The 11,253-nt window shown below is 50.2% G+C and overlaps 2 protein-coding genes across 2 annotated transcripts in view; one reads left to right on the plus strand and one right to left on the minus strand.

The window, feature by feature from the left end:
• The window catches only part of SDHC (succinate dehydrogenase complex subunit C), a 30,938-nt gene extending 29,481 nt beyond the window's left edge, over nt 1-1,457 (minus strand). Inside the window, exon 1 of the mRNA XM_004775947.3 lies at nt 1,339-1,457. Within this exon, the coding sequence (XP_004776004.1) occupies nt 1,339-1,358 (20 nt within the window). The 5' untranslated portion in view covers nt 1,359-1,457. The remainder of the gene's footprint in view (nt 1-1,338) is intronic.
• Nucleotides 1,458-5,889: 4,432 nt separating this feature from the next.
• Nucleotides 5,890-10,972, plus strand: MPZ (myelin protein zero). Its single transcript, XM_004775945.3, is given in 6 exon segments — nt 5,890-6,033; nt 8,407-8,573; nt 8,813-9,026; nt 9,254-9,389; nt 9,558-9,618; nt 9,755-10,972. Coding segments are annotated over 6 exon segments (939 nt in total). The 5' UTR covers nt 5,890-5,966; the 3' UTR covers nt 10,049-10,972.
• Nucleotides 10,973-11,253: the final 281 nt, after the last annotated feature.

Here is an 11,253-nt window from a genome sequence, read left to right on the forward strand (position 1 = left end):
TTCTCTTTCATTGAAATCTTTCATTGAATCTAGGATTCAATGCTAGTGGTGACCATCCTACACATCTCAAAAAGTGTATGCTTAATGAGTACGATAACTGTCAGCTTCTAAATTATCCTGAAAGTCTGTTTAGAACCAATATGATCACAGCCAGCCAAATGTTAATTCTACCAAAAGTCCCTGACATCTACCAAAATATACCAAAGAATTCAAAATCAGTCAATTATGGCAAAACTACCTGGAATAAAGAATGCAGGTCTGGCATGACTGGCCCTGGCATACCTTAAGGGGGGGGGGAGATACATTTGGAAATAAGAGACAGGGAGGAAAATGATGGATTAAAGTAACCCATTCCTGATCTCCACTGCAAGAGGAATCATTTTGTCACAGAGAAAAACTAAACAAAAGTCCCTCTATTTTTATACTGGGTGACTCTAGTGGAAAAAGAAATGAGAAGACATTTGGGGAAATCAGGAATTAAATCTCAACAACATTAAAACTAACTTTCCACAGCAACAGTTTCCAAAAATAGGCCTGGCACGAAACTGTGCTGGCCTTTGTACCAAGAGGGTCTAAAGTCACTGAAGTTGCTGCGTCTATAAGGGCTCCGAGTAGAGAATGAAACCTAGAAAGAGGACAGCTCAGAATGGAAGGAAATCTTAGAGTACTCCGGACAGTGAATGACCTCGTATGGAAAAACTGAGACATCCACTCCCCCTCCCTTCTCACCCCAAACGCAAAGAGAAATTACAACTGAATTAGCCGGGCTGCTGTGGGGCGGCGGAGCGACCGCTACCGGCGCTGTTGCTAATCGCCAGCGCCGTAAGGCTCTAGGCCTCCTATCCCCTCCGCCAGGGGCCCGGGAGGGACTCGGACTGCCCGCTCACAGCCAGCACTGGCGTTTGCGGCAGGTATAAGCAAAGACAGAGCACACCACGATCCCTGTCCCCGAGGCCCAATTCCTGAGTAAGACCTCGGAGTCCTAGCGGATGATCCGCTGACCTCCAAATCATAACTTGACGGCCTCGGAGCTTGGCTCTGAGAGCGGCCCAGCGCCACCTGGGGAAAAAGTACTGGAGCTTGGGGGGAAGTGGAAGGGGCGACAGCCGCGCGACCTGTCGGTAGGCAGTAGGGGCGAGATAACGGGCCGGTGACCCCGAATACCGGAGCGGCTGGGGGGAGGGAAGGGGCCCTAGGATTCCACAGCGCGTGGCACGCACACCCGTGGGCCCTTTCCCTGCCCAGGCACGGGGCAAACACCCGTCAGCAAGACGTGAGGGACAGCGCAGGCCTCCCGAGGGCCGCGGACAACGACTCCCAGCCCCAGGCTAAAGTCACCTCAACAAGAGCGCAGCCATCTTGAGTTCCGGCCTGGACGGAAGTGACGTTGAACGCCCCCGCCGCCTTAGGGCGGGGTCTCTGTCACGTGACAGCACGAGCTCTTTATAAAGGTTGGGGGCGCCCCTGTGCGCCGTTTTGTTCTCTCTCCTTTTTCCCGTTCCCCTCCGTTGTCTTCCAGAAGGACTTGCCAGGGCTTCTGCAGAAACGGAGCGGACTCGGACTCTGCAGTATGCGTTTTACCTGCGAACAGAATTCATTTTGTGGAACATCTGACTTGTCCTGATTCTTCACCAGGGACTCCTCCGTCTAGTTCGCTCCACCTGCTTCCCAGATAGGGCCGCAAGGCACCCACGGAAACGGGCTCCATCCCGTTCTAATGGGAGGCTTGGCCAGGGCAGGGAGGGATACACAAGTTGAGACCCAAGCTGAGGAAGGAGCGCGAGACGACGCAGACCACCATCCCCAGACAAGGGAGCCGCCTCTATCCACCTGCGTTAGCTTTGTGCCCCGCAGTTCCTGCGCTTGAGCTCCCGCCTGGGCCGGACGCCCACGAGCCAAACACAGCGCGCTCTTGTTCCTTGTTTCAAGGCTATGTGGGTGACACCCACAGCTAGAGGAACCCGGGGTGGGGGGGAAGCTCGCTTTTGATTTTTAAACACACGCACACGCGTGTGTGTGTGTGTGCGCGCGCGCGTGCAGTTTTGAGGAACCCAAGCACAGTGATCAATTGCAGAACACTTGTGACTTAAGGAAGAAAAGGGGAGTGAGAAGAATAGAAAAGTGAATAAGTTCTTGAGTCTCGTTTTGCGGGGGGGTGGGAGTGAAGGAGCGACGCGCAACTCCTACTAAGACTTCAGCTACATTAATATTCGGATCTCATTTATATTTAGCCCTCCCGCACTTCTTTCAGGATTTAAATAGCACAAATTCACTTATTTCTTCACCAAATGAAAATACCATTTTGCATTTCTATAATACTTGACAAAGAAAGCACTTTTATTGACTTCTGGGCTGGGAGAGACCTTAGAGGCTCTTGGGCCTGATTTTTTTATCCAGTGCAGAAATCTCTTCTTCAACACTTAGGGCCACTGGTCTTCAGGACTCTGCTCGAACGCATTCGGTAATGGTTACCTCAAAACTCAAGTTTCATGTAGTGAACAGTTTAATCATTAGAAAGTTGCTAAATTAAAGTAGAGTTTTCTGGGGGTATGTGGCTGGCTCTGTAGGTGGAGCATGTGACTCTCGATCTTAGCATTGGGAGTTCAAGGCCCAGGTTGGGTGTAGAGACTATTTACAAATAAAATCTTCAAAAATAATAAAATAAAATAAAATGCAGTTTTCTGGTGTTAAACTTCCAGTCATTGATCCTACTTCGGCCTTCTGGCTCTTCACATTAACAAATCCAATGCATGCCTCTTTCACTTAGCTCTTTGAATAATTTCACTTAATATGTATTAACTTTTTGCCCGAGTATATGAAAGGGCTTTAGGGGATTCAATGATACAAACATGTAATTTTCCTCAAGAAGTTTATAGTCTTATCAGGATCAGTAAGTAAATAAATACAAAAAAGAAAGTAACAATCCCATGAAAGAACTATGGGTAAAAAGGGTGAGGGGGTCAAAGCAAAAAGTGATTATTTGCCACTGGGAGGTGCGGTTAGGAAGGTATAATTGACTACAACATGCCCTGAACATTCACTGATGATTTTCCCTGTGGAGTTTATCATCAAGTCCTGTACTTAGAGTTCCACAATCCAAACCCAATAGTATTCACAGAACCCACCATCTCCTGTGTAAGGAGATGACAGGTAGGTACCAGGAGACTGTGGCTTTCTAGGTCAACCTGCAGTGATTCCACTTCAGGAACAACAGCGGCCTCCCTCCTCAAATTAACCTGTAGGGCCCATAATTGATGGAAATTAGTCACATTGAAATTCAAACAAGACATTAAGTCAAGCCCCTTATCACCCGGGCTAATCTTTTTTTTTTTTTTTTTTTAAAGATTTTATTGGGACACCTGGGTGGCTCAGTTGGTTGGACAACTGCCTTCAGCTCAGGTCATGATCTCGGAGTCCCGAGATCAAGTCCCACATCAAGTCCCGCATTGGGCTCCCAGCTCCACGGGGAGTCTGCTTCTCTCTCTGCCCTTCTCCTCGCTCATGCTCTCTCTCCCTGTCTCTCTCTCAAATAAATAAATAAAATCTTAAAAAAAAATAATAAAGATTTTATTTATTTATTTGACAGAGATCACAAGTAGGCGGAGAGGCAGGCAGAGAGAGGAGGAAGCAAGCTCCTTGAGATCATGACCTGAGCCGAAGGCAGAGGCTTTAACCCACTGAGCCACCCAGGCGTGCCCACCTGGGTTAATCTTAAAAATAAGCAGGAAGAGGTCAGAGAAAGAAAGGGAAAGAAAGAAGGGAGAACATTTCAAAGGGGAGGCAACACTCAGGAGAGCTTTGGTCTGAATGATTTTTTTTTTGGTGGGGTGTGTTTTAAAACTCAGCTCTGACTATGTAAACACTCCCATCCCTAACCCCATATATCACTCCAAAACCTTCGGGAAATTCTTATTGTTAAGAGTTAGTTGGACCAGGTAGGTAGGCAGGGCTGGGGTCCCCAACAAGAAAATATGGGAGTCAGGACAGCTAAGATAAAACAGAACACCCTGTTTTTCAGATTAGACAGAACCACACTGACATTCTGCTTTGCTGCCTTTGCAGAAATGACTTCTGCAAAAATGTCCTAAACTAAGGCAATTAACCACAAAGCATTTGCCAATAGCATGAGCAAGGGACAATTAAGACATAAGCCCCCCAGATGTCAGCAAAAAAAAGACCATCAGCACAGAGACATTAACCTAATAGGTAGAGAGATAACGTGACCAAAGCCCTGATTGGCATGACTTAACAGGCCTGGATTGCTTAAGATCATTCCACAAAAGAGCTGATAAAAACCCCTAAACTCAGAAACTCTGAGGGCAACCCTCTCAGCCCCCAGCCTGGGAGCTTTATGCTCTTGCTCAATAAATTTTGCTTTGCTGCCCACCACTCTTCTTCTGGTCTACCTCTTTGTTCTTTGAAGTGGTCTGACCAAGAACCATGGACGCTAAGGGAGCAAAAATCCTATAACATTATGATGTACCAATTAAACCCACTCTCTTTTGTCTGCCACTTAATGCCCTTCACCAATTCGTTTCAACTCTCCTGGACAGACTTGTTTCCTATGACCTCCTTTAAATTCCCCCAAATCAAGTCAAAGTGAAGGGTACAAGATCTGCCTTGAATGTGCCCAATACTTCACAAACCTACCCCATACAAACACACACATACACACACATTTTCCTACCTCTTTGTTTTTGCTTTTGCTCTTCTGCCTGGATACCATCACTACCCATTCCATATCTAATATTGCCTTCTATATACAACTCCCCCTTCCTCTGAACTTCACTTATTTTATTTCTTTGTTTGTTAAGTAGGCTCCACACCCAGCGTGGAGCCCAATATGGGGCTTGAACTCACAACCCTGAGATCAAGACCTGAGCTGAGATCAAGAGATGCTTCACCGACTGAGCCACCCAGGTGCCCTGGTTTACTTTTGTTTTTAATCTCTGTTACATAACAATCTCCCTGACATTTGTGAAGTATTGCGCATATTTGAGCAGACCTGGTTGAGCCCATCTTGGTATTCTCAGCACTTTGTTCATGTCTCTGCTGTGGCAAGCATCATGGTTCACTATATTGGGTCATTGATGGGTTCGTCCTGTCCAATCCTCCCTTCTCTGCCCCCTCCAACTAGATTTTAAACTTCTTCATGGAGAAACTTAATTTTCATTCCTTTTTCTGTTACCCACATACCCATACTTTACATACAGCTGGCACTCAGTATGGTTTTGTTGCCGTGTTCTAAATTGACATGGACTTGAACTTCAGTATGGGGCACTGAAAATTCTCTGATGAAGAGGGAAAGCTCAGGGGAGTCTTCGCTGGATACTTTCCAATGGGGAAAAGCTTTATCAGGGAAGAATCACCCAGGATGCAGGGAGATGGAAGAAAAAAAAAAAAAAAAAACAACTCCCAGATGACCTGGTCATTTCCAGGAGCCTGTAATGCAACCCAGAGTCATCACAAAAAGAAACAAACAAACAAGGAATATCCCATTTTCACATTCTCTGGGGGAGCCATTCTCTGGTAAGGAAGCTACAGAGGAACGAACCCCTTCTTGGAACCTTAGAATTCAGGTTCCCCTGCCCATGCGTCCCTCAGAGAAGTGTGTTTATGTCCCTTTTTCTGTCCCTCTCCCTCACAACCCCCCCTACCCCAGCATTCCAGCCCAGGGCAGGGGGAGGCCAGCAGACACAAAGCTCTCTGTGTATGGGGTGGTATGTGTCCCCCCCACCCCTCCACCCAGAGGACACAATGCCCCTTCTGCTCCCTGTGCTCTGCCCCCCTCCCCACCACCTCTCAAGTGCACATGCCAGGCTGCAATTGGTTACTGGCTCAGGACAGCCCCCTCATACTGGGGCTCCAGGGGATTTTAAGCGGATTCCAGGAACCCCCCGCTCAGTTCCCTGTCCCCCACTCTCCCAACCCCGCAGACGCTCCGGGCCCTAGCCCCTGGCCCAGCTATGGCTCCTGGGGCTCCCTCGTCCAGCCCCAGTCCTATCCTGGCTGCGCTGCTCTTCTCCTCTTTGGGTAAGTGGAGCCGCCCCAGTCTGGGGGCCCTGGGGCTCAGGATACCTCTCAGCAACCTTGTCACTGCCTTTGCTGCAGTCCCCCTGCAACCGAAGAGCGAGCAGGAGCAGGAAGGTGATATTGTATTCAGAGGGAAAAAATATATATGTATATAGTTTGGAGGGAGGCGATAAAGGTATTCTGTGAAGGGAGAAGATAAAAGAGTGTAGAGAATTTCCCTGAGGTGGACCTGACTGGACCCAGGCTGGAAAGCAGTAACCTGGCCCCAGAGCCATGTTGAGGGCCCGGTGGGAAGCAGTGTCATTGTGTGGTAGGGAACAGGGTCTGACACCCAGTTCTGGTCCCTACGCATTCCCTAGTAGTGTTTGAGGGGCTTAACCTTAGTTTCCCTCAATAGAAAAGTCAGGGAATGTGATCTAAGGAAGGAGCCCCAAGGTTTGTGGTCCCAACTCCTCCAATCCTTTGTCTGTGGGTGCCTCAGTTTCTCCCCTTGGATCCGTTGTCCATTATGTGGGTGAGTGGAGTAGAAGGGAGAGTCTACGAGATTCTAAGAACTTGACCATCTAAAGTGGTCTTGCTTCATGAGTTGACCAACCCCTTTCTTATCCCATGGCAGATGTTGGGTGAGTGAGGGGAAGTCAAAGTAGGGTTATTGGAGTGGATGTTTCCCTTCTCCAAACTGCCCCAAATCCTAGTTCAATAGATGAGCAGTAGACAAATTGGGGGCGAGGGAAAACTGCTCAGAATAGCCAAGGTTCTCTGCTGTCAGCTCTCGGAGTCCTAAACCTGTACTCTTCTGGGTGTTGTACTGGCCTACTCTGGGACATCCAGAGAAAATGTTAAAGCTAGGGGTTGAGAAGGCCATAGTGAGGGAAATGGTGAGAGGGAGCCTTGGAGAATAAGGAAGAGAGTTCTGTCCCAGAACATGTCCACCCGGGAACCATTGAACAGAACTGAAGGGCAGTGGCTGATGTTAGAACAGGGGAATAGAACTTAGATCCAATGAATAATCTTTTTTGTTGCATTTGGGTTTCCCAAGAGAATGGTAAGGAGTGAGTCACTGATATTTCGTGCTGAGGTGGGAGATTTGAGACTATGGAGCAGGGGTGGGGGGGTTAGCGGGTAGGGGGTGCCATAAGCCCCCAACATTGGTCAGACAATGAGTCTCTGTTTGTTTGGTTGCTTCCTCCTCCTCCCATAGAACAAAAGGGTCTACAGTTGCCCCCACCCAGGGCCAGCCCACACACATAATCTCCCTGGAATGGCCTTCCTTGTGTGGGTGAGTCTTGGGAGAGGCACTGGGCCAGAATGGCCAAGAGGAGAGTGAGGAGGGTCAAACCACAGACGGCTCACACGCAGAGTCATCTGAGCTCTGGACTCAGGGATCTTCCTTTGTATCCAGCTTCCCCTAAGAAGGTTACAAGATCCTTCCCTCCCTGACCTCCCTGTCAATGGCAAGCTGTGTGGCGACCAGGGATTCAGCAGTGAGGACAGCTGACCCAGGGAAAAACTTCTTTAGTTATTTTCATTTTTTTTTTTTTGTAAGAAATTTGAGTTTGTGGTGCTGTGGAATACTATACAGCTGTTAAAAATAAGATTGATCCATATGATTTAACATGGGAAGCTCTGATAGATAGATAGATAGATAGATTATATATAAAATATATATATATATATATATATATTCTTAAGTGAAAAAAACCAAGTAGAATATGATGCAATGTATGTCAAAAGAAAAGAAAGCTCCATAAAACAAAACTATTTCACATAAGCACATGTACTTCTTGAGTTTGTTGAGTTTATATTGCCTTTGATACATAGAAAAAGGTTCCACATTAAACTGATTAACAGAAGTCATACATGAGACGGACTACAGGAAAGGAATTGGTTGGGTGTGTGTATTAAGAGGAACTCTAGCTGTATCTCTGCAGTTTGAATAGTTTATAAGAAGAATGCAAAATATATTACTGTATAACTTCTGATACATTTTATTTTTATTTTTTTCAACTTACAATAAATTTTAAAAACCTTAAAGCCTGCCACTAAGGGGTGACTTAAGAGTTAAATACTGACCCAAAGAGAAAGTGAAACATGGAGACAGAATCCAACTTCTGGAAGTCCTCAAGAGAGTTCTGTTACTGTTGGTTTTATTTATTTATTTTTTTAAAATAAACATGCTAAAGAGCTTGAACCAACACAGTGTTTCCACCCAGCTTTTCAGTTCGCCCGGAGAGATCCGCGCCTGAGGGTAGATCACAGCCCCCCCAGCTTTGCTACGGTCTCTGACTCAGCCGTTGACTTCCTACCGGTCTCACTTCCTCTCTATGCCTCGTTGGGCACACCTGTGCATCTGATTCACCTCTCTGCTTACAGTGCTCCCCCTGGCCCAGGCCATTGTGGTTTACACGGACAGGGAGGTCCACGGTGCGGTGGGCTCCCGGGTGACACTGTACTGCTCCTTCTGGTCCAGCGAGTGGGTCTCAGATGACATCTCCTTTACGTGGCGCTACCAGCCTGAGGGGGGGCGTGACGCCATCTCGGTGAGTGCCTGGGGGAGTCTGGGTTTGAATAATGAAAGGGTGGCTTCAAAGAACAGTAGAAAAGAGTACTTGGGCAGAGGTGGGGAAATCCTTTATGAGCTATAGCCTTAACTTTGGCAAGGCAAGCAGCAATCTGACTAGAGCCTATCTACACTGTCTCCCCCACCCCAGCTACCCTCTCCAGCCCGGGATCCCTTCCCCTAAGGCTAGACTCACATACTTGCCCTCATCCCTCATAGATCTTCCACTATGCAAAAGGACAACCCTACATTGACGAGGTGGGGACCTTCAAAGAGCGCATCCAGTGGGTAGGGGACCCTCGCTGGAAGGATGGCTCTATTGTCATACACAACCTGGACTATAGTGACAATGGCACCTTCACTTGCGACGTCAAGAACCCACCAGACATAGTGGGCAAGACTTCTCAGGTCACACTCTATGTCTTTGAAAAAGGTGTGAGGGGGTCTGGGAATGCGCGGTGGGACGGGTATGGGGGAGGACTGACCGGCTGGGGGAAGAGGCAAAATGCCTGGCCATGGCTCTTCGGGTTCTGGGAGGGTGGGCCGATGGCAGCCTTGGCTGAGAGCTGCACATGCCGCCAGCAGGGGACAGGTGTGGGGCTAAGACCCAAAGGGGCATGACCCTGCTCACTCCGTTCCTTCTTTTCCCTCCCCTCCTAGTGCCAACCAGGTACGGGGTAGTACTGGGAGCCGTGATCGGGGGTGTCATAGGGGTGGTGCTGTTGCTGCTGCTGCTTTTCTACCTGATTCGGTACTGCTGGCTGCGCAGACAGGCGGCCCTGCAGAGGAGGCTCAGGTAAGGGCAGCCTGCTAACCCTGCCTCTAACCGCACTGTGGCCCATCTGGGCAGATGCTCCAGTGAGGGTGTGGGGGGCTGGGAGCCATGGCGAAGAGGAAGGTGGAGCTGCTCTGGATGGGGCTCCGGCCTGCTGGGGGCCAACCGACGCAACCCCTTTCCCTGCAGCGCCATGGAGAAGGGGAAATTGCATAAGGCCGGGAAGGACTCCTCCAAGCGCGGCCGGCAGGTGAGTGGGACCTGGGGCGGGCGGGAGCTGGGGCGCGGGGGGGCGGGGGGGGCGGGGCAGCAGGGAGGGGCGGGGTGGGGAGTCACGCCCCATCGGACCTCGCCAATGACCCACGGACGTGCGCCCCTCCCTGCAGACGCCGGTGCTGTACGCCATGCTTGACCACAGCAGAAGCACCAAAGCGGCCAGTGAAAAGAAAGCCAAGGGGCTGGGGGAGTCTCGCAAGGATAAGAAATAGCGGTTAGCGGGCCGGGCGGGGGGTCGGGGGGCAGGGGCGGAGCCCGCCAAAGGCCCTCAGGTGGTGGTCATTGAGATGGAGCTACGGAAGGATGAGCAGAGCTCGGAACTCCGGCCTGCGGTCAAGTCCCCCAGCAGAACCAGCCTCAAGAACGCCCTCAAGAACATGATGGGCCTGGACTCGGACAAGTGACCACCCCCCCGGGCCCTGCCAGAGCAGGGGGACCTAGGCTCCTCTTAGCCCCCGTCTAGGTGCTTTCCTCCTTAGCTCCCCAGCCCCGCCCTGCCCTGAGCTTTGAGATGTAAGTTTCATTCCAAGTTCATCCCTCCCGCACCTCCTACTTTCCCCACCTTCGTTCCCTGGCTTGCTGGGAGCCCAGGGCCCGACCCCCACCCTTCACCGGCCCCAAGGACTGTGTGTTTGGTGCCTATCCCTCCGGCACCGAGAAGAAAGGGACCTTGACACCCCGTGCCCCAAGCCCCAGGCCACCTGGCCTTTCCATCCCTTGCAGTGCCCGGCCTGTCCCTCGGCTTTTCTTTCCCAGCCTCCCTCCCCTCCACCAGGTGGCCCAGCTCCACACTGTGCTCCTCCCAGCTAACACCCAGACCACCCGGACCGGACTCTCCTTCAGGGTTGATTTAGGTTCTTAGGTATTTTTTATTTTTTAATCCATTCCTTTTTGTTTGTTTGCCTGTGCCCTCCCCCATGACTGAGTACCAATGACGTCATGTGGTTTTTGCAATTTCCCCCACTCCCCCATTAAATCCTTAATGGAGAGCCTGCCGAGCAGAGGGGCCCCTGCCGCTCAGTCCTCAACTACAGGGTTGGTGCCCCTGACCGCTTTGGAGCACTGTTCCGGACTCAAGGTCGTGGGGAAGGAGAGGCAGAGAGGGGCCAAGATTCCTCATAGTCCAAGGGATTGGGGAGGGGCCAATTAAGTTAGGAATGGCTTTTAAACAACCAAAGAGAAAGGAGAAACAGATGGGAAATGGTGGGGGGAGGGGAGAGGCTGCACTCCCAGCCAGAGGGGATTGTTAGGATTTTTCTACATTCTGTATATTTCTTCTCAAACCCCCAGTGTCCTTAAATGTTTAATAAACACTGACATTTCCAGAAGTTCTGCCTCCGTCTCCAGTTTCCTCATTCTCCTGGGAATATCCCCGTCCCTGTCCCATCCCCAACCTCCTACCTTCTCCCAGCCCTGCCCTGTCCCAATCCTCTTCCTCATCTACTGGTTTCAGTTACGAATTCGGCTTTATGGGGGCGCCTGGGTGGCTCAGTGGATTAAGCCGCTGCCTTCTGCTCGGGTCATGATCTCAGTGTCCTGGGATGGAGCCCCGCATCGGGCTCTCTGCTCAGCGGGGAGCTTGCTTCCCCCTGTGTCTCTGCCTGCCTCT

The sequence above is a fragment of the Mustela putorius genome, unplaced genomic scaffold (assembly GCF_011764305.1).
Source record: "Mustela putorius furo isolate JIRA1106 unplaced genomic scaffold, ASM1176430v1.1 tig00000997_pilon_pilon_pilon, whole genome shotgun sequence".
NCBI lineage: Eukaryota > Metazoa > Chordata > Mammalia > Carnivora > Mustelidae > Mustela > Mustela putorius.